General features: G+C 43.7%; 2 protein-coding genes across 2 annotated transcripts in view; one reads left to right on the forward strand and one right to left on the reverse strand.

The window, feature by feature from the left end:
* Positions 1-837: 837 nt before the first annotated feature.
* On the reverse strand, positions 838-10,086 carry NDUFA5 (NADH:ubiquinone oxidoreductase subunit A5). The gene is made up of 5 exons (XM_007670688.4): positions 9,976-10,086; positions 9,818-9,862; positions 6,163-6,279; positions 3,348-3,413; positions 838-1,000 (listed from the first exon to the last, which is right to left on the reverse strand). Exons 1-5 carry the CDS (start codon positions 9,994-9,996, stop codon positions 899-901), a joined length of 351 nt encoding a protein of 116 aa, XP_007668878.1. The 5' UTR covers positions 9,997-10,086; the 3' UTR covers positions 838-898.
* An 11,987-nt stretch (positions 10,087-22,073) lies between these two features.
* The window catches only part of ASB15 (ankyrin repeat and SOCS box containing 15), a 30,120-nt gene continuing 28,633 nt past the window's right edge, over positions 22,074-23,560 (forward strand). Inside the window, exon 1 of the mRNA XM_001508258.4 lies at positions 22,074-22,139. The gene's annotated coding sequence lies outside the window, so the exon portion shown is untranslated. The remainder of the gene's footprint in view (positions 22,140-23,560) is intronic.

Below are 23,560 nucleotides of genomic sequence, written 5' to 3' on the forward strand. Positions count from 1 at the left end.
ATTAAACAAAGTGTTTCAAGGTAGCTAATATAATCTTGAATTTTAATTTTCATTCTTTCACTGACTTGGGCAAGTCCCCACCCTCTTTGTTCTACTTTTCTTGTCTTTTAAAACATGAATAATGCAAAAGAGGGCTTTAATGAAAGATAATTTATTATGATTTGATCTGACCCTTTCCTTTTCAAATTACTCTAAGAAAATGTTTAAAGACTTTTTTTAAAAAAATCTCCCAGCCATGTTTGTTTTCTAGATTTTCCTTTTTGCTGCAGATGAATATTTATTTTGTAAATAGCAGCCACCTGGGTTGGACTAGCTTTCCCCAGTTCACTCCAAAATGTTACAATCTCAGACATGTGACAATACATCACCTTCTCATGGGAATGTTAAAGAGATTTGGGAAGTCATTAAATAAATCAAACAGAGAGTAGACTAATTAAAAAGGATCCAAAGACTTTGACAAAAATGCCATGATTTCTTTCACCAGAAGAGGAAGAAGTTTCTCACTGAATTTTAAAAATCTATAATTGTATTCAAAACCTACAGGACCTAACTGGGAGAGGATCCTTGAGGGCAGGGATTGTGTCTGCTGAACTCATGTTGTCCTCTTCCAAGAGCTACTGCAATGCTCTGCACACAGTAAGCACCTAATAAGTATGATTGAGAAAGGATTACATGGTGAGTTATTTAGCGTGGTATTTTAAAAGTGTTCAGGGAGTTTGAGACTAATGGGAAACTTCATCTTCCACCATTTTTGTTATTAAAAAGGGATTTTACTTCCTTTGAACTTGACGAACCCTTTACCAAATCCTTGTTTCCTTTAAAGAAATACATTTGCCATACTATTTGATGGAAATATTTATTTAAGTGATTTCACAATAATGCGAGGTAATACCATAGATTATATTGGCCACTTCCACTGGTTGGCAGGAGGTTCTTCCACTAAAGGCTCCCAGGGCTTCCACTGCAACATCTTCCTGGCCAGATTTAATTCACTTTCAGCCTGTGGATAAATGGCACAAACATAAAGATCATCTACTTACTCTAATCAAATTTATACTGAAAGTTCATAAACACTATCAACTGTCCCGATTTCATCATTGCATATTTGTGAGCCACCAACTCCCAAACATCAGTTGAGCTAAATGTCCAGCTAATCACCCAGCTCTGACAACCATTTACTTAACTTGAGCAAATGATGTGAGCTGGGAATAAATTTTCCTATAACTCCAAAGTGGATGAAACCTGCAATGCTGCCTTTGACCTCAACATTAACATTATTCAAGAGGACATCTTTACACCATGATGCTGAGAAACTGTGCCCACAAAATAGGGATGAAGTATAAGCCTGTCAAGTGACATAGTCAAAACTATCAGACTCTTCATATGTTTATTTTAGAAAGGATCCAACTGCAAAGAGACCAAACCTATATTTCCATTTAGGACTCTTAAAACAGTTTAAGTGTTAAGCACTTACTATGTGCCAGGCACTGTACTACATGCTGGGGGTAGGTACAAGATAATCAGGTTGGTCACGGTCCCTATCCCATATGGGGTCACAGTCTTAATCCCCATTTTACAAATGAAGTAACAGGCACAGAGAAGTTAAATGACTTGCCCAAGGTCACACAGGAGATAAGTGGCAAAGCCAGGATTAAAACCAGGTCCTTGATTCATTCAACTAAATTTATTGAGTGCTTACTGTGTGCAGAGCACTGTACTAAGCACTTGGAAAGAAAATTCAGCAAGAGAGAGAAAATCCCTGCCCATACCGGGTTTAGGTGTTGCTCTATCCATTAGGCATGCTGCTTCTCCAACATTTAAATGCCTTTATCATTAAAAAATTTAGACACACTTAAATTAATCAAAGAATAGCAATCAGAAGAACACAAGTTTTACCAAATCAGGTAAGACTCCCAAATAGACCTGAGTTTAGGCACATCAGGCAGTTGGAGGCTCAACAATATGCAATGCAGAAATATACGAGGGAATCTGAAGCCTACATTTCTGAAAATGCCCATTTCCTCAATCCAAAGTCCCACCATAAGCAGGCCTTGCACACAACCATACTTGGGCCTTTGCAACTCCCTCCTAACAAGGGCAGTAAAGCTGGGTGATTTGGGACCCTTCCCTCAAGAGCACCAGGTCCTTGCCCACTCTGCCTGAAAATGTATCTCCACTCAGCCAAAAGTGCACAGCCAGGCAGGGCTGAGGGCATGGCTGGGGTGTGTTCTGTCTCTCCACAGCTAAATCTATGTGTCTCTTTGGCATCCTTACCTGAGCTTCCTTCTGAGGAGTGTCAGTAGGAGAGCCCACAAGAAGACGAGACAGAAAAGGATTTGGAAGGACTTGGAATCCATCCCTAAAAGATCTGGCCCTTGAAGACATTTGCCTGAAACCATCCCAGCCCTAGGGACAGTTCTCAAAGAAACACGTGGAGTCCGAATTAGACCCTCCATCCCTGCCTTAAGCTCCTTGGCGGGGGAGAAGGGGAGAGGAAGAAGAGGGGAGGACATGCTAGTTACAAGTAGTCACCACTGAGCTGGCAGGAGTGTTCAGTCAGTGGTCAGAGCTCCAGCTTCACTAACTATGGAACGTTCCATAGCCCAACAGTTCTGCCACAGAAGCTCACAAGCAACATTCATTCATTCAATTGTATTTATTGAGCACTGTGTGCAAAGCCCAGTACTAAGTGCCTGGCAGAGTAGAATATAACATCAGACATATTCCTTGCCCACAACGAGCTCTCCAATGACAGACTAGGGGCTGGATAAGGAAGGAGTGGGGTAGGAAGGAAGCTGGACTGCACCCACAAAAAATCAGGTTCCCAGGGGATAGGTTACAAGAAAATCCCTATATTTCCTCATCTGAAACATGGACCTGCCCTTTCAAGGGCTACAAACTAGATTGAAATCTAGCAAGAGAAAGGAATTTCAGAGATTAGTGATCTTTGTGAATATTGAAGGACAATTTTAAGATCCTGCAGGCTGATTTCCATCACTCTTTTAGCTCCCCATCCTAGTACAAACTTCATCGACTCCTGGAACCCTTGCAGCCACATGCTGATGCAGGAGACAGTGGGATTTTCATCTGTTTCTGAAGACCCTCATATATATGAAGAGAAGCAAAGTCTAAGTAATCGGTAATTTTTTTTAAAAAGTGCTCAACTCCCTCATTTGTAAAAATGACACAGCATCACTCAAGGGGAGGCAACTTTACAAAGCAGAGTACAAAATGAAAGGATAACACGAAAAGTCCTGGAATCACAAGAAACTTATCACCTTTCCTTTCATGAGGACAGTCTGAATTTTTTGTTTAGCAAACACTCAACACTGACATTCTTCATTTACCTGCTCAATCACCTCTTCAATCTGGCCTCCCTGAAGTCTGTCTTCCAGTTTTTGTACATCTCTTTCCTAGAATTTCAAATACAAGCAAAGTGCAGAAAAACATTTAAACTGGAGATCAGGAGAAACAATGTGTTTTTGTTTGAAGATAAACCTGAACCCCAACAGACTTACAGGCTCCTCCTACTTGAATGGCGCTGGCATGTTGGCATATGCCATAGACAGAAGGGGGCTACGCAGCAGGCCCCAGAGTAGGATTGCCGGGTATGGTTACCCCGAATGAATCATGATTGTGTCTGGCTGACAGCGGCTGCCCTCAGGGTGCTGGTGGACTGGGCTCTCCCAATCCCCACCAATTCACCCAGGGCCCCAGGGATGGTTTTAAGTCATTCCGACCTTTCAGGGTGCTGGGAAGGCTCACAGGGAGTGATATGGGGCCTTAGCCTGGAGAGAGCACTGTGTTGGGAAGCTTCCAGTGCCAGCAAGGGGAAAGATGAAACAAGAGGGAATTAGGGCCAGATGAGACAAACACTGAGCATTTTTTAAATTCAATAACAACAACAATTAGGACTTGTGTTAAGTGCTTACTATGTGTCAAACACGGTTCTAAGTGCTGGGGTAGATACAAGTTCACCAGGCCTGCCCTACTTGGGGCTCAGAGTCTGAGGAGGCAGACAGGTTAATGAATCCCCTCTTGCACAATTGAAGAAATGGAGGCACAAAGAAGTTAAGTGACCTGCCCTAAGTCACACAGCAAGCAGGTGGCAGAGCCAGGATTAGAACCCAAGTCCTCTGACTCCCAGGACCATGCCTGTCCCAGCCTCTAAACTGTAAGCTCCTTTTGGGCATGGAGAATGTCTATCAACTCTTTTGTATTGTACTCTCCCAAATGCTTAGCACAGTGCTCTGCACACAGTAAGTGCTCAATAAATACAACTGACTGATTGGAACTCTAAGAGAAGGTAATACTATCCTATGCATTAGGGGCTTTTGTTTACATCTTTACTATGACTGTGCTTCCATTCAAGATCCATCCCAAAACATTTCACCTTTACTTTATTTGTAAAATTCAAGAAGACAACCAAATTACTTGTGCATATGTAAATCTCAGCTAAAGGAAAGGAGAGGCAGAACTTAGTAAATGCACTTTAAGGTTGCCACCTGACTTTTTAAGCTTTAGAAACAGGCTAATATGTGCCACTATTCTAAACTATAGGTTACAGAGAAGACTTGAGATCCTAGGATCTATGTAGTGGGTAAGCAATGTTCAGTCACCTGCCTTCAAATACAGAACCCGAATCTAAAATGCACATGTTGCTGGTGCTCATAACCAGGTGAAGGCGCCAGAGCCTTTTGAAGTGTTAGATATTCAGGGAGCAGGATAGGAAATCAGAAAGTGTACCTTTTGAATTACACTTCTGCATGACCTGGCAACCATTACTGTAATGCTGATGTGAGGGACTTTGATATTAAATCAAAACCAGATCACAGTAATAGTCTGTGATATGCTATGATTCTTCACCCTTCTGAGTGTGCCAAGGATGCTAGTAGGTACTATCAAGTTATAGGCCCAGCCCCTCCCATCAAGATGCTTCAAAATCAAGAGTCACAAAAACAACATATACTGCCTGCTCAAGCTTACATTTAACAGGTTAAGAATTGGTCTGGGGCTCATTAGATTCTAGGAATATCTGGCCATGGGTTTTAAAGACAGTAGGGCTCCTTGAAATAGTTTGCTCTCCTGTGTTTGTAACTCATGCTTAAATCATGTCCTGGGCCAAGGCTCCACTGCCTAACATGGCACTGATCCCTGTCTCAATAAGGGGGGAGAACAGATAAAGGCATGTAGTCTTTGGAAAAGTTAGACAGGGAAATTTTTCCTCCATAATGGGCTGGGGGAAGAGAAGAGTAAGGAGATGGTAAATCTCTGTGCTGCTCTGAACAATCTTGCCAAGAAGCACCTACGGGAAATGTTTCTAGGCTTTCTCCCTGGAATGGGCCCTTGCTTTATGCCTTAGCCCAGAACGAGTCTCTTACATATGGACTTGTGGGGTTTAGAAGACCTAGCAGGGTGCGTTTTCTTGGCTTTGCTTTGATTTTTTTAAGCCTGGACTGACCAAGTCTGCAAGGAAAGGTAGCCTAGAACCCATGAGCCAAGAAGCCATGCCTCTCTCAAACAGCCCCTGTATAAATGGTTTTAGAAAACCATCTAACATTTTCTTTTCTATATTTGATTTTGAAACTTGTTTCCATTCATTATTGAAGCCTCTTGCATCATTAAGGGTCTAAGAGAAGAGAGTAGAGTGAGGAGGGGGAGCTGGAGAAAAGGCTGAAAAGGAGAAAGGGAGTCAGAGCTGAAGGAGAAGAAGAGAATGGAGGACAGCTAATGAGCCAGCTGTGAAGTGATAGAGAGAACCCCTGGAAAAAAAGGGATGGCATTGAAGGACTGCATAGACAGACACTTGGCAACAAACAAGACACTACTGTTCACTATTCCAAGCTCCAATCATGCCAGGAAAACAAAATAATACTGAGGAATTTTCCAACAGAACAGGCCCTGGGAAGTGCATTTGCTGCCATCAAGCAAAATTTTCACAAGCCCACCATCATCAGTGGTATTTACTGAGCACTTTCTATGTGAGTGCAATACAAAAGAAATGATAGGCACTCTCTCTGCCCACAATGAGCTTACTTTGCCCACCACCTGTGCTTTCTGAATCCTGGAGTTAGATATACAATGAGGCAAGTACAAATTAATTCCCAGAGTATATAAGTTCAGTATAAGTATAAATTTATAGAGAGACAGACTTGAACTTACCTCTTTCACCATCTGCAGTTTTTCATTTGTAATCTGTTCGGTATACTTTCGGTAAGCTGCATTTTGAGGGATGTGCTCAAGAGCATCAAGAATTTTGGTATACAATATCCTCAGCCTCTGAAAAGACAAAAGAACATTAGTTACATATAGTTCATTCATTCATTCATTCAATAGTATTTATTGAGTGCTTACTATGTGCAGAGCACTGTACTAAGCGCTTGGGATGAACAAGTCGGCAACAGATAGAGACAGTCCCTGCCGTTTGACGGGCTTACAGTCTAATCGGGGGAGATGGACAGACAAGAACAATGGCAATAAATAGAGTCAAGGGGAAGAACATCTCGTAAAAACAATGGCAACTAAATAGAATCAAGGTGATGTACAATTCATCAACAAAATAAATAGGGTAACGAAAATATATACAGTTGAGCGGACGAGTACAGTGCTGTGGGGATGGGAAGGGAGAGGTGGAGGAGCAGAGGGAAAAGGGGAAAAAGAGGGTTTAGCTGCGGAGAGGTAAAGGGGGGGGGTGGCAGAGGGAGTAGAGGGAGAAGAGGAGCTCAGTCTGGGAAGGCCTCTTGGAGGAGGTGAGTTTTAAGTAGGGTTTTGAAGAGGGAAAGAGAATCAGTTTGGCGGAGGTGAGGAGGGAGGGCGTTCCGGGACCGCGGGAGGACGTGGCCCAGGGGTCGACGGTGGGATAGGCGAGACCGAGGGACGGTGAGGAGGTGGGCGGCGGAGGAGCGGAGCGTGCGGGGTGGGTGGTAGAAAGAGAGAAGGGAGGAGAGGTAGGAGGGGCAAGGTGATGGAGAGCCTTGAAGCCTAGAGTGAGGAGTTTTTGTTTGGGGTGGAGGTTAATAGGCAACCACTGGAGTTGTTTAAGAAGGGGAGTGAATGTGAATGTGTCTACCAACTGTTATATTGTACTTTCCCAAGCTCTTAGTACAGTGCTCTGCACAGAGCAAGCGCTCAATAAATATGATCGATTAAAAGTCTAAATAGCCACGCATTGAAGCTTTGTTGAGATCCTTGAGGAAAACTTACAAATCTGCCTCACCAGTTCCAATCACTCTCTTATTTTGCAATTTCACATTAGATTTTGAGGAGACAGATGTGAGCAGAATGATGGTGTAGGAAGATCAAATGAGCTGCAGAGTTTAGTATAAACTGAAGAATAAAGAGGATGGAGGTTAGTGAGACCAAGGAGGAGGCTGGTAAAGCATTTTATTCTTGACAGCTTGAACTGGAGCAGTTGGGTAGAGAGGAAGGAGCAGGTTCAGAAAGGGTTGTGGAGAAACTGAAAATAATTTTGGATCTATCTCCTGTTAGGATTATTAGCTCCTGATTGTCTCTTTTACCTGTACTGTACTCTCCCCGGGGTTGTATAGTTCTCTGTCATTTAGATGCTCAATAAATACTATTCATTGACTATAGTCAGTGAAACCTCATAAAAAGAAAATTGAACTGAGAGTCTACAGAACTGCTCTTTGGTCTTACTCCCTACTATAAATGAGAGGGACAGGTTAATAACTATCTAATTCTCAAGGCACTGCTGATAAAAACAAGATTATGTACATTAAAAATGATGCTCTGGAAGATCCACATTCAATTAATCAGTTCTCCTATAATATGGGACCTTCATTCCAGACCTTGAAAACCACTATGTTTGATGGGGACCAAAAAGTTTGGGACTTGGACCAAACGTGGTTTTGGCTCCACGAGAAAAGACAGACCCTCCTAAATTCCTCAGGATAATGGAAAGGACAAACAGATGCAGAACTGCTGTTCACAAATCCCCAAAACCTAGGTACCCACTCAAGCTTGAAAGTGCCAGGTTCAAAACAAAGGGGAACACTTCATCCAATGGGTGTGAATTAATGTCACTCCAGGAAGTTATGCTGGTAGCAGGTTCAAGAAGGTTTGGGATAAATGAGTAAGTAAGGGAAAGTTAAGGATGTTAAAATTGTTAGTCCTAGCAATAAGGCTGGATGTCATCACCCTGTTCTTTCAAAAATACTGTTGCTGGGGTAATCCTGGGAAGCAGCATGGTGCGCTGGAGAAAGCCTAAAGTCAGATGGGCATGGGTTCTAATCCCAGCTTCACCACTTGTCCACCGTATGGCCTTGGGCAAGTCACTTCACTTCTCTGTGCCTCAGTTGCCTCGTCTGTAAAATGGAGATTAAGAGTGTCAGCCCTGTGAGGGGCAGAGACTGTGTCTAATCTGATTTGTATCCACCCCGGCATTTAGTACAGCGCCTGCCCCACAGTACAGTCAGTGCTTAACAGAAACCATCAATATTATTATTACACAAAAGAGAATCAGGTCAGACACAGTCCCTTGTCCCACGTGGACCTCTCAGTCTAAGGACGTCAGGTATTTCATCCCCACTTTATAGCTGAGGAAACTGAGGCACAGCAAACGGACTTGCCCAAGGTCCCATGGCTGGCAAGTGGCAGAGGAATTAAATCTCAGGTCCTCTGATTCCCAGGGACGTGCTCTTTTCACTGGACCACGGATCCAATTAGTAAAAGTGAAAATAAATGAAAAGGAAGTAAACTAATAATAATGACGGTATTTGCGAAGAGCTTACTATGTGCCAGGCACTGCACTGTAGTATGGTGTAGTGGAGAGAGCACAGGCCTAGGAGTCAGAAGTTCATGGTTTTAATCCTGGCTCTGCCAGCTGTGGCCTTGGGCAAGTCACTTGACTTCTCTGTGCCTCAGTAACCTCATCTGTAAAATGGGGATTAAGGCTGTTAGCCCCATGTGGGCCAGGGGCTATGTCCAACCCAATTTGCGTGTAGCCACCCCAGCATTTAGTACATTGTCTGGCACATAGTAAGCGCCTAACAAATACCATAATTACTGTTATTACAAACAAATCGAGTGGGTCACAGTCCCCACCCCACGTGGGGCTCACCATCTCAACCCCCATTTGACAGACGAGGTAACTGAGGCACTGGGAAGTGAAGTGACTTCTATAATTCTATTTATCTATTTTGATGCTATTGATGCCTACTTGTTTTGTCTGTCTTCCCCCTTCTAGAGAAGCAGCGTGGCCTAGTGGAAGCAGCACGAGCTTGGGAGTCAGAGGTCATGGGTTCTAATCGCGGTTCCTCCACTTATCAGCTGTGTGACTTTGGGCAAGTCACCTCACTTCTCTGGGCCTTAGTTACCAAGACTGCGAGCCCCACGGGGGACAACCTGATCACCTTGTATCGGGGAAGCAGCGTGGCTCAGTGGAAAGAGCCTGGGCTTCGGGGTCAGAGGTCATGGGTTCGACTCCCAGCTCTGTCACTTCTCAGCTGTGTGACTTTGGGCAAGTCGCTTAACTTCTCTGTGCCTCAGTTCCCCCATCTGTAAAATGGGGGTTAACTGTGAGCCTCACGTGGGACAACCTGATGACCCTGGATCTCCCCCAGCGCTTAGAACAGTGCTTTGCACGCAGTAGGCGCTTCACAAACACCCTCATTACTAGGCTTATTATTATTATCAGAAGCCCTGGCCGGCGCATGCGCGGGATGGACCAAAGGAGGTGCGCGCTGAGTAGCGGGACGGGCCCTCGGGGGAAGGGATGATTGACAGGTAACGGTCCGCGGCTTCCCGCGCAGGCGCAGACCCCGACCCCTCGCCCCCCGACCCCCGGCCGGTCACTCACCTCGTGAGGGGTCGCACACACGGCCAGGCCCACGAGACCGGTGGTCTGCACAAACCAAACACAACAATCAGTCCCGCTCCACCCCGCCGCCTTCTCCCCTCTCCTCCCTCCCCCGCGCTCCGCTAACGGCCGCCCCGCCGTGACCTCCAGCCGCTCACCTTCTTCAGCACCCCCGCCATGGTCGCGGCCGCCGCGCATGCGCCGCCGCGGCTCTCTAGGAAGCCAGCCCAGACCCGCTCAATCTATCCCCGAGCAGCCCCTGTCTCCCCTGGGATCCCTCAGGAGAGGAGACGCGGAGAGCCGGGCTCGATTAATCTGCCCTTCGTGGGGCGGAGGGGAGGGAGAAAGACAGAAGTGTGCGCGCGCGCGCGCGCGTGTGTGTGTGTGTGTGGGGGGGGTAGTAGTAGGAATGCGCATGCGCTCCCCAATCTAGCAGAGCAAGGCAGTGAGAATAAGGCGCATGCGCGGTAAACGCAGAGCCAGGGAGGGTTAGGCCTCAGTAATAATAAGAATAATAATGATGGTATTTGCCAAGCGTTTAGAAGCAGCGTGGCTCAGTGGAAAGAGTCCGGGCTTGGGAGTCAGAGGTCATGGGTTCGAATCCCGGCTCTGCCACTTGTCAGCTGTGTGACTTTGGGCAAGTCACTTCACTTCTCTGTGCCTCAGTTCCCTCATCTGTAAAATGGGGTTTAAGACTGTGAGCCTCACGTGGGGCAACCTGATGACCCTGTATCTACCCCAGCGCTTAGAACAGTGCCCTGCACATAGTAAGCGCTTAAATACCAACATTCTCTGCCCACAACGAGCTTAGAGTTTAAAATGTTTTTTATCCTTGTGCATCTCAAATCATTCCTTAAAAATGAACCTACTGGTCTTGGATTCAAAAAATCTGAAAATTAAAGTGAAATTGGTGAATTTCAGGATAAAACTTCATCCAAATGCTAAAGTTGTGATATTTAGCTCTCTCTCGAGGAGCCTTTCTTCTCCCCAAGAGCACAAGTAGAACTAGGATAAAGTGATATAAAAGTAGCCCCTGATACTCAGTGATTATTTGCTGCACAATCCACGGAACTCAAGCCCTGGCCTGTGCAGAATGCTCTTTGTCGTGCCTTGTGGGTTCTCAAAGAACCAGAGCTCTTGGATGTCATCATTGGGCCCTGCAGGAATCTTACCAGCAGGTGGTGATAAAAGCATATCTCACAGGGCATCCATCGGGCTGTCAACCAGCCTAACTGCTGTTCTGGCCTCTACCCTCCCAATCAATCAGTTATTGGTATTCATTGAGTGCTTACTATGTGCAGAGCACTCTTCCAAGCACTTGGAAGCAGCTTGGCATAGTGGAAAGAGCAAGGGCCTGGGAGTCAGGAGATCATGGTTCTAATCCTGGCTCTGCCACTTATCTCTTGTGTGGCCTTGGGCAAATCTCTTCTCTGGGGCTCAGGTGCCTCACCTGAAAAGTGGAGATGAATAATAATAACGTTGGTATTTGTTAAGCGCTTACTATGTGCCGAGCACTATTCTAAGCGCTGGTGGAACTTGTAGGGTAATCGGTTTGTCCACGTGAGGCGACCGAGGCACAGAGAAGTGAAGTGACTTGCCCACAGTCACACAGCTTACAAGTGGCAGAGCCGGGATTCGAACCCATGACCTCTGACTCCCAAGCCTGGGCTCTTTCCACTGAGCCACGCTGCTTCTCTGTGCACAGATTAAGACTGTGCGCCCTACGCGGGACTGGAACTGTGTCCGACACGATTTGCTTGTAGCCACCCCAGTGCTTAGTACAGTGCCTGGAATATAGTAAGCTCTTAACAATTAACATTCTCATTATTAGTAGTATTATTATTACACCTGACTGAAGGAGGTTCAGGAACAATAAAAGGACGGTCATCAGACCATTTTCGAACCTTGGAATGATGCTGCTAGCCAGAAATAATATGTATTTTCCCTTCTGGATTTGGATTTGCACCCTTTATTCACCCCCTCCCTTATCCCCACAGGACATTACATATCCGTAATTTATTTACATTAATGTCTGTCTCCCACTATAGACAGTAAGCTCACTGTAGGCAGGGCCCGTGATTACCAACTCTGTTAAATTGCATTCTCTCAAGCACCTAGTACAGTGCTCTGCATACAGGAAGCACTCAATAAATATGATTTATTGATTGAGTAATCCTACTTCGACATGAGCCCTATGTGGGACAGGGACAATGTCCTAATTGATTACCTTTATCTTACATCGACCCCAGTGCTTAGCACTTAGTACTTACCACATAGCAAGCATTTAATAAATGCAATTATTATTATCACCCTTTCTTTATATCAAGTTGTGCTGAGGAGTTTGGATAGGAAATGGTTACATAGACATGAATCAATCAATCAATCAAATGTACTTCCCCTGTGTCTACCCCAGCTCTTAGAACGGTGCTCGGCACATAGTAAGCGCTTAACAAATACCAACATTAAATGTAGTATTTATTGAACTCATATTTTTGATAGTGTACCTGTTGTATTGTAACCTTAACTTACAATTACATTGAAGAAACTTGTAGGGGCAATCAAGGAATGAAGGTCCATCAGATTAAGGTTTCAGCTAATATGGGACTCTAATCTCTACACAGTAAGGAAGGAACATGGCCTAGTGGAAAAAGCATGGGCCTGGGAATTAGAGGACCTGGGTTCTAGTCCTGGCTCTGCCACTTCTCTATGTGTGCTTGGGCAAGTCACTCGACTTCTCAGTGTCTCATTTACCTCATCTTTAAAATGGGGATTAAAGCTATGAGCCCCATGTAGGACATGGACTGTGTCCATCCTGATTATCTTGTATTTACCCCTGTGCTTAGTACAGTGCCTGACACATGTTATACACTTAACAGATACCATTAAAAAAAGGAGACCTCTCTCCAGTAGGAAAACGGGAGCCTATAGCATTCTCCTCCTTCTGGACTCTTCCCTTTGTCCTGATTTATGATCAAGGTCTTTCTTCATTGTGTCTATGACCAAGAATTTAGGAAAAGGTCAAAAGCCCGGGCGATCTAACAAAAAGACAAGACAGATACTATTTATTCTTCCTGTTAGACTAGATGGAGCTAGTTGACACCAATGTGCCACCCTTATCCCTTAGCTGGTTGGAACTGACCTCGGTTTTGTTATTGACCTTTGTTGATTCGCTGGCAATCCGATCGGCAGTCATGAGTTTGAAGTTTCATCTGCTCATTGCCTTCAGCTCGCAGAAAGTAGCCAGGAACTCTCAGCCTGGCTCTAAGAGCTAGGAGTGAATGGCAAACCTCAACACAGGGTTCTAGGGAGTGACCCTCACATCAGGGCAAACAGCTTCCGGGCAGCTTATTGGCAATTATAAGGGAACCCTCTGTACTCCCCACATCCTCATATTCCAATTTAGCATCACGGGGTAATTAGTATATTTCAGTTCATTCACTGGCATGCTAATTAACCCACCCGACTGTGTTTACAACAGTCGGAAGGGAAGAGGAAGTGGAACAGAATAAGCAGGGCTTTAACAGGAAAATGCGTGCTCAGGGTGTATTCCTCAGCCTTCCCACCTGATCCTACCCAAGTCTACCTGAGTCGGCCAGAGCCAAGATCCTTGGGAAATCTTACTCAATTGTAAGTTTCGTGTATTTGTGTGTGTGTTTGTGTGTGTGTGTCCGTGTCCTAAGCCCACCTAGACTTCATATGCTTCTAGCATGGCTCCTCCATTGGTGTCCCCTTCTTCACCCCTCCTCTCACAACTTTTTGAAATTGATGCTGCCTTGACATGTGTAGCCTGGCTTAGGCAATGGGCCAAAGCGACGGAAAATTCCATCTTTGGCGGGACAGTCACACCTCTTGGATTTTCATCCCGTCACCCAGTAGGCTGGAGGAGGAAGCCATTAAGGGTTGTGCTTAGAGCTAGGATGACCGTTGGTGACGGTGGTGGTGGCAGCAGCAGCAGCAACCTCTGTGTCCCCCTCCAGGTTGTAAGCCCCTTGTGGGCAGGGAACGCGTCTACCAACTCTGTTGTCTTAGTGCTAAGTGCAGTGCTCTGCGCACAGTAAGCATTCAGTTTCATTAAGCAGTTTGAGTTTCAGCTCAGTTTCTCTGGGTCTGTGTAAAATGGGGATTGAGGCTGTGAACCCCACGTGGGACAGGGACTGAGTCTAACCAGATTTGCTTCTATCTACCCTAGATCTTAACACAGTGCTTGGCACATAGTAAGCAATTAAGAAGTACCATCATCATTATTATTATTATTATTATAAGACCTGCTCTCTGTATTCATTCCTCTGCTTTGCTCTCCAGTTACCCTTGAAATATTAAACTGCCAGACAATAAAGAGCATCCATTCACCACTTTAGAACCATTTTACTCTGGATGGGGTCAAGGTTTTTTTTGGTTTTTTTTTTTATTTTTAAGGAGCAGTCCACTTGACCATTTGGAGACACTGTTCCTCAGGAAGTTTCTATCTCTAGAATTCAAATTGCCAGTCACTTCCCTCCCCTGAAGAAGCTTCCTGAGAATCTGAAGATCCACAGCTAGGCCAGAAGATAGACCTAAACCAGACCAACCACATTATATGTTGAGGCCAGGCCTGCTAGGAGACAGAGGGCCCTGCCTTAATACTGCCCAGTGAAATGCTTCCCAGGGATTGGACTAGAGTTTGGCTGTGGGCATATCTTCTTCTAATCTAAACAGGGCAAGGGAAAGGCTGGGAGGGGAGATGGTGAGTAACCAAGATTGAGGTTGAAATTCTTCAGAAAGACAAGCTGATCTTGTGGTTCAAGGAAATTCCAAGAGAGCTATTCAATCAGCCTTTTGCCAGGATCAGCCTGTTATCTAAATTTATGTTGCAAAATGGCAAAGGAACAATTCAGTTTTACAAAAAGAAGGTCTGCATTGAGCATAGAGCCTGGGAAAATGAAATAAAGTACTGTAATTGTATGTTTTAAAATCTCCATCTGTTTGAATTTGCCTAAGACTCTGGTCATCCTAGCTTTTCCACTATCCTCTTAAATACCTTTGGCTTCTCCACAATAGTGAAGGGATTCTTAGACCTGAAAACTGTGCCATTTCAATATCTGAATTTGTATCTACCCATCAGTATTACTTATATACATATCCTTATACATAGTTGCTAACCCTACCTTGTAATGTATTTTAGTGTCTTTCTCTCTCACTAGGCTGCAAATTTCTTGAGGATAGGGATCATGTCTATTTACTCTAAGAACAGTGGTCAACAAATACCACTGACTGATTGATGATTGATAGTTTTTCCCATAGAGTGTTTTTCTTGGAGTTGGGGAGGATGGATGCCTATCTGACCTTTGATTTGGTTAGATGAACCCTTCAAATTAGCATCTTACTATGAATATTTTGGATCATGGTGTGTACATAACAAATACGGTATAATGTTGATGGTGGGGATGATGAAAACTCATTTGATGCAGCCTGAATTTAATTAATATTGATAATAATAATTATGGTATTTGTTAAGTGCTTACTATGTGCCAAGCACTGTTCTAAGCACTGGGGTAGATATAAGGCAGTCAGGTTGAACACAGCCCATCCCACATGGAGCTCACAATCTCAATCCCCATTTTATAGATGAGGTAACTGAGGCACAGAGAAGTGAAATGACTTGCCCAAGGTCACACAGAAGACAAGTGGCGGATCTGGAATTAGAACCCACGAACTCTGACTCACAACTCCATATTCTTGCCACAAGACCTTGCTGCTTCTGTAAAAATGATGGTATTTGTTAAGCGCCTACTATGTGCCAGGCACTGTTGTAAGCACTGGGGTTGATTCAAGGTCATCAGGTTGTCCCATGTGGGGCTCACAATCTTAATCCCCATTTTACAGATAAGGTAACTGAGGCACAGATAAGTAAAGTGACTTGCCCAAGGTCACACAGCTGACAAGTGGCGGAGCCGGGATTAGAACCCATGATCTCTGACTACCAATCCCGTGCTCTTTCCACTAAGCCAAGCTGCTAGTCATAGTCCATTAAAAATTGGATCTTGCTTGAGCCAGAATTGTTTGCCGATTTTTGGAAAAGCTCTGAAAACTTGCACGATGAGGAGATGTCATTTTACAGCTAACAGATGTATAAAGAAAGGTGCATTTATTTAGAGGCTAATATTTTACTGCCTTTATAGTGTAACTTTCTTCACCCCCCAAATACTCATGTGGCAAAAACCGGAACCAGAGGTGCAGTGGTTTGGAGACAAAGGAAGGATCTCTTTTTAATGACACCTGATACTATAGCTCAACAACTCACTTCTTTCTTCAAAAGTCATCAAATTAATTATCACTGTCTAATGTACACCCAAATGAGAGGAGGCAGTGTGGTGTAGTGAGAAGAGCATGGGACTGGAAATCAGGGAATCTGATTTTAATACCAGGTCTCCTGTGAGCCTTCGGTGTTACCTTGGGTAAGTCTCTTAACCTCTCTGGGCTTCAGTCCGTGGGCAAGTCACTTAACTTCTCTGTGCCTCAGTTACCTCATCTGTAAAATGGGGATTAACTGTGAGCCTCACGTGGGACAACCTGATTACCCTGTATCTCCCCCAGTGCTTAGAACAGTGCTCTGCACATAGTAAATGCTTAACAAATACCAACATTAATTTCCTCATCTGAAAATGGGAATAAGATAGACTGTGAGACCCCTATGGGACAAGAACTTTATCCCATCTGATAACATTGTAGCTACACCAGGGCTTAACACTTGATAAGTGCTTAATGAATGCCACCATTCTTTAATTCCTTTTAAAGGGTAAACATTCACTAGGATTGAGAATATCAAGTTGTGAAAAGTCAGTGAGGATACAATATCCCTGCAATAACTTAAAAAATCATTTCCTGCTAGTCTGCCTTACAGATTTGTAAAAATAAACTTGCTGTTGAACTTAAATTCATTTTTTTGGTTAACTGGGAATAAATATATAAATTGAAGATCTAAGTGGTCATCCTGGTCCTTTACTAAATGATTTTACTGCATCTCCAGCTGTGGCATCGTGATAGAGCAGGGACCTAGGAGTCATAAGGTAGTGAGTTCGAATCCTGGCTCTGCCACTTGTTTACTGTGTGATCTTGGGTAAGTCACTTCACTTTTCTGCGCTTCAGCTACCTCATTGTAAAATGGGGATTGAGACTGTTAGCCCCACACTGGGACAGGGACTGTGTCCAACCCAATTGCCTTGAATCCACCCCAGGACTTAGTACAGTGCCTGGCATATAGTAAGTGCTTAACAAATACCATAATTATTATTATTACTATTATTATCATTATTATCTGTCCCCTGTCCAGTACTGATATGGCATATATCTGCCTTCCTCTGCCTCAGCTCCTGCTGCCATGTTCTGTGGCTCGGAAGAGAGACCCATGTTTACAGGGCTCTAGCGGAGAAACTCAACAAAATGCTGGGATCAGCTGTACTTTCAGCAATACGTTCAGCAACTAAGGAGCTCCTGTGAACTTCCACAAAGAACCTGTTAGAGTGTGTTTCTGAGTGTCCTGATGATGCCCTTCCTTAAGTAATCCAAGTTATTTTACAGAGTCAGCACTGGTGTGTCCGGCATTCTGCAGTGCTGTCAGTGTCCACCCTATTTAAAAGCTGTCCATCCCTAGGTGAATCTAGGCTGTGGAGACCTCCAAACTGGACAATTTTTATCCACAACTGTGCATCTGCAAAATCCACAGTTTTTAAAGGCAAACTCATTAGGTAGCCACTTCCACCTGAGCTGAAGAAAAATAAAGTTAGGACAATTTGAATTCATCCAGTAGTAGTTAAAATTAAGTTGTTGGTTCTTTTCTAAAGTCCTTTAGTGCATACACTAAACACTCAATAAATAACATGGATTGAGACCAAGAGACTTGTTCAAGGAAGTTAAACTTCACTGGATTGCTTTTGGAAGAAAATAGGAAGAAAAAAATGTGCTAGACCAAATCCTCCATAATGTCACAAAGGGGTAGCTATCTGTAAATCAGATGGGTCAAGTAAACCATGTAAAAATAAAGCATGTATATCTGCTTGAATAACAGTATCACCCCACAGTGTCATCATTTACAGCTAGAACATAGTCTAGTGGAAAGAGAATGAAAGTTGGGAGTCTGGAGACTTGGGTTCTAGTCCCAGCTTTGTCCCGGGCCGGCCTGTTTAATCCTGGGGCAGTTACTTCAACCTATCAATTGATCGTATTTATTGAGCATTTTCTTTGTGCAGAGCACTATACTAAGTGCTTGGGAGAGTACGATAGGACAGAATTAGACATGTCCCCTGCCCCCAACAAGTGTACAGTCTAGAGAGGGAGAGAGACATTAATGTGAATAAATAAGTAATTTATAATATATAATTTAAAGTTATGTACGTAAGTGGTGTGGGGTTGGGTGTGGAGCAAATAACAAATGCCAAAAGGTCACAGATCGAAGTGTATAGATGACACAGGAGGGAAAGTGAGCCAGGGAAAAGAGGGTTTAATTGGGGAAGGCCTCTTGGAAGAAAATGTGACCTTCATAATGCTTTGAAGGTGGAGAGAGTGGAGAGAGTGCCCGCTCTGTCCTCCAGTTTCCTTATCTATAAAATGGAGACAATAATACCTGCCTCTCCCTGTCTCCCATTGGTGTTGTGAGGATAAAACAAGGGTCTGAGTGTCTTCACTGCCGGGTTCAACCTTGCGATCCAACAGTGCTGGAAACCTAGGCAGAATGTTCCGTTAGTACTGAAAATCTGAGACAAAAACATCAACTCAGACCGACGTGCAGGCCCGCCCAATGAATCTGAACTTGAAACGATTTAAAGTTGTTGTGAACAACTCGGAAGCAACAACAGTAGATTATACCGCCATGCGGTCATCCGAGATAAGGTGGCTTATTTTGAACAACAACAAAATCATGTGGTAGGCAGACACTTGGGAACAGGTGGAGCCTTTTGGAAGCAAGCATTGGAAGCCATGGCAAGTGATTGATGTAAACATGCACTTCACATGAAGTTAGTGTGTTTAGAGCTGCAGTTCACTCTTCATAGGTGTAGGGAGTTGCTGAACACTCATGTAGAACATATCTACCCCAGGGAAACGCACATTCCCCCAGGATAGTCATTCACCAGCACCAATAGTGTGAAAACAAAGGTCAGTGTCTGCTGCAGAGCCATATTCCACTCCGCCGAAGTTCCCTGTTCCAAAAATAAATATGGGTGGTGCCAAGGAAAGAGTTTCTAGCACCATGCCCCAGACATCTCAGCCTTTCCCTGAATCTGTTGCCAGAATTGTGTTCCTGGGGACAGGACAAGCATCACCTTCTATAGATAGCAGAGACATGCGTGTGGTTGCCAGCTTCACTATATGTAGCTTTCCTGTGTTTTTTTTTTTTTAAAGTGGGGCTCACAGTCTTAATCTCCATTTTACAGATGAGGGGACTGAGGCCCGGAGAAGAGAAGTGACTTGCCCAAGTTCTCACAGCCGACACTTGGTAGAGTTTGGATTGAGCCTGTCAAAGGGTAGGGACTGTATCTGTTACCAATTTGTACATTCCAAGCGTTTAGTACAGTGCTCTGCACATAGTAAGCACTCAATAAATACTATTGAATGAATGGGTGAGTGAGTGAGTGAGTGAGTGAGTGAGTGAGTGAGTGAGTGAGTGAGTGAATGAATACATTGCTTGCTGTATGACCTTGGGTAAATCAGCTTCTCTTTGTCTTGGTTTCCTCAACTGTAATATTGGGATGACTGTTTTCTCTCCTACTTAGACCGTGAACACATGTGGGACAAGGACTGTGTCTGACAATTAATGTGTACCTTCTTCAGCGCTTAGAACAGTGTTTGACATATAGTAAGCACTGAACAAAGCACAGTTTTAGGTGCTTGGAAGAGTAGAACAGAAGGAAGACACACATTTCCTGTCTTCAAGGAGTCTGCAATCATAAATCAGTAAGCAGAGAGGAAACATAATTACACAGAATAAACTGAGGGGTCACCATAAAGTACAGTAATACCAACAACTGTGGCATTTGTTAAGCACTTACTATGTGCCAAGCACTGACCTAAGCCCTGAGGTAGATACAATTGGTAAAAAAGATATAAAAACCAATGCCCACAGTACTCCATCTACTGGCCGGGTACATCATCCCTGCTTTCAGCCCACGCTCTTCTGTTCTAAGACTGTTCCAGGATTTTAAGGAACATGATCAGTAAACTGTCTTGATATCCTTCCATGTGAGGCCTAAATTTCCAGCAAATCATTTGATGGTATTTATTGAGTGCTTACTGGATGCAGAGGACTATACTAAATGCTTGGGAAAGTACAATACGATAGAGTTGGTAGATGTGATCCCTGCCCACGGAGTCTTATGGTCTGTCTACAGGGGGTAAGAGACATTAATCAAGGGGGCAACAGACATTAATCAAAGGGAAGTTTGGCACTAGATTTTGCAATGTCCACTGGGAAGTTCATTACTGCTTTCCTCCTTTGGAAAGAAACCCTATAAATGGGGAAGACTAGAAACATTCCAAGCACTTAGTACTGTGCTCTGCACATAGTAAATGCTCAATAAATATAATTGAATGACTGAATGAATAAAAACAAAATTCTCTAATACAACACTGTACTGAGGAGACATTCCTGGATCCCCTTTCCCAAATCCACTCCCTCTTCATTTTCAGAAATGTAACTTGCTGGAACTTACATCCTAAGGACTTCACTTAGGAGAGGTTGACTGGATTTGACTGACATAAAGTCTCCGAACTCTTGCGTCAGACTGGATGTTCTGAAGTTTTTCTTAGTAATCAAATACAATCTAGGCATTAGGATTCCTTGAATCTGAAAAGTCACTAGCCTACCATTATAGAAAACTTGACCCAGCAAAAAAACTGAAATCAATCTGTCAGTCAATCCATAATATTTACCGAGTAGCTACAGTGTCCAGTAGAGTAAAGGGACATGATTCCTGTTCTCAATCAATCAATCAGTGATATTTATTGAGTGTTTACTATGTGCAGAGCTTTGTACTAAGTGCTTGGGAAAGTACAACAGAATTAGCAGATGTGTTCTCTGCCCATTTCAAGCTTACAGTCTAAGAGGCTTTCAATATAATGGGGAAGACCGACAACGCGAATACCTTCACAAATAGTTGGAGGAGAAAGGAAACAAAGCTCCAGCAGTTTATAGCAGGATGTAAGGAAGATATATAAATAAGTGTAAGTTGATATAAATCATGATTATGCATAAGCGGTAAAGGTAGGCATAAAAACAATAAGGGCAGCTGTGGGATAGACACACCTTGGAAGGGAGAATTTAATCAGATAATGTCTCCTTAAGAAAGTAGAGTTTCAGGAAAGATTTGAGAGGGAGAAAGAGGAGATCTGGTGGATTTGAGTTGGGCAGGGAGTTCCAGGTAAGAGGAAGGATGTGAGCAAGAGTCACAAAGTAACAAAGTGTAGAAGCTGGAATATAGTTGGAGAAGAGCAGTAGTTAGTAAGGGGAAGAGAGCTAATGGAGAGTCAGAATCAGTAGACAAGCATAGTTGTTTGATGTGGAGAGGAAGAGATAATTTTTGGGAGGCTTTTGAGGACTGGAGAGAATTTTGTGGCACTATTGAGAAGAATATGGGGCTAAGAGTCGGGGACCTGGTTTCTAATCCCGGCTCCGCACTTGACTGCTGTGTGACCCTGGGCAAGTCATTTAGCTTCTCTGTCCTTCAGTTTCCTCATCTGTGAAATGTGGATTTAAATACCTGTTCTTCATTCCCCATAGACTGCGAGTCCCATGTGGGGCAGGGATTTGGTCTGGTCTGTATTGTATCTACCCCACTGCTTAGTACAATGCTTGGCACAGACAGTGGTTAACAAATACCACCATTATTATTATTATTATTTTAGGCACTAGATTTTTTTAGCATGAAATAACTATGGAAATTAGGCTTAAGAATCATTCCATTCTTCATTGGGCCACTGTCTTGTGGATTAAAATATTTTGTATAACAACGTAAATTGCTGGGGTTTGTTCTTTCAACAAGTGTAGTGCACTCGGTTATATTGGTGGGTCAATTATTTTCTTACTTATATCTTTTTAAACCAATCAGGGCTCAGATAATCTTATTATACCAGGCAGAGCTCGCATTACTTTTGATGAGATTCTAGAGAAGTCATGTGTAAAACTTTCCTGTATGCTGGTGTCTGCTAATGTTTCAGGTCTACAAGGTCAGGTCTTAATTTAACTACCAACTGGGGACTTAATTTTAGATTGACTGCAGAGCACATTGGCTTGCAGGGGCCTCTGTTCCTGTTGGCTAGAAAGACAGGACCTGAATCACAAACAATCACAAAGGTGAGAACCTGAAATGTTTTATTTGTACCTCTCCAATTAGCCTAACAGCAAAGAAGCTTAGCATTGGGATGGGAAGACGGTTTAGCTGGCCAAATCCAGATTTAGGCAGAGATGAGTGGTTCTTTTGCCGAGCATATCATCTTCAGACTTGTATGTCTAATCTGACCAATTACAACACAAAGCCAGGGTGGCTTGGTTTGTTTTTAAAATATCAACTCGGATTATCACCACTCACACTCGGGTTCCTAAGCACATCCCTGGGATGTTTAATGGTAAGAAATCTTGGGCTGATTCATTTTGCATTGGAAGTTTATTTCCACTGCGTTCTGCAGATTTAAGGCTTTGGGAGAGTGCCAGAGGCAGCTTTAGGAAAAGGTGCTTTAGATTTTTTTTTTTCAGATTACTGATTGGTGATGGTAGGGACAACAAACGGTTTTGAAAGACAAACGTGAGTCAACCAGAATCAAAGTCCTTCCTTTAGCAAATGATTGCATGTTTTAAGGATAAAATAAGAATGAAGCAATTAGTTCAAGCTTAAATACTTTTGTCAGAGGAAATGTCATGATCCAGACCCTTATTTTAAACAGTTTTCTTTCCAGAGGGGTAAACAGAATTTCCAGAACTATTTATGTAATGGTGGTCTAAACCTCAAGGCCGATTGGCAGGGTAGGGGGAAATCAGCAGGGAGGTGGAGAGAGGGGATTTGTGGGAAAGGCAACCTCCTCAGATGATGTAACTTGTCAAATGGGACACGTGTGCTGCTGACTGAAAGCTGATTCATCACTGACCATCCCACAACCCCACAGCACCAAAGCTGGTTCCCAAGACCAGGAGCCAAATAGTTAATGAGGTTCCCGAGCCCCTCTTTTCCTTTCTTTAAAGAGGCTCAGAGGGCTGAAGGTAAAAATGGAAACAGCACGAGGTACTGAAACAGTAACTACCTCAATATAGCAAGGGGCAATCTTTGGGTGGTTGAAACTGCCCTCCCCACATTAGCTTTTTCACGTCATAGGTAAACTCTTCAACAACAGTGGCATCATTTATTAATATAAAGGGTGTGTGTGTGTGTGTGTGTGTGTGTGTGTGTGTACACTTTTCCCCTGGGACTGCCCAGTAAGCTAGTCAGTGTTTCCCACAGGGCACAGCACTTGGGGCTAGGGCTTCCAGTATTTAGTGCTATCCTTTTTGATGTCATTAGGAGGCAAGGCAAAGGGAGGGTGAAGATAATAACAATAATAATGTTGGTATTTGTTAAGCCCTTACTATGTGCTTGGCACTATTCTAAGCGCTTGGGTAGATACAAGGTAATCAGGTTGTCTCATAAGGGGTTCACAGTCTTCATCCCAATTTTACAGATGAGGAAACTGAGGCACAGAGAAGTTAAGTGATTTGCCCAAGGTCACACAGCTGACAAATGGCAG

Source organism: Ornithorhynchus anatinus, chromosome 10 (genome assembly GCF_004115215.2).
Source record: "Ornithorhynchus anatinus isolate Pmale09 chromosome 10, mOrnAna1.pri.v4, whole genome shotgun sequence".
NCBI classification, from domain to species: Eukaryota; Metazoa; Chordata; class Mammalia; order Monotremata; family Ornithorhynchidae; genus Ornithorhynchus; species Ornithorhynchus anatinus.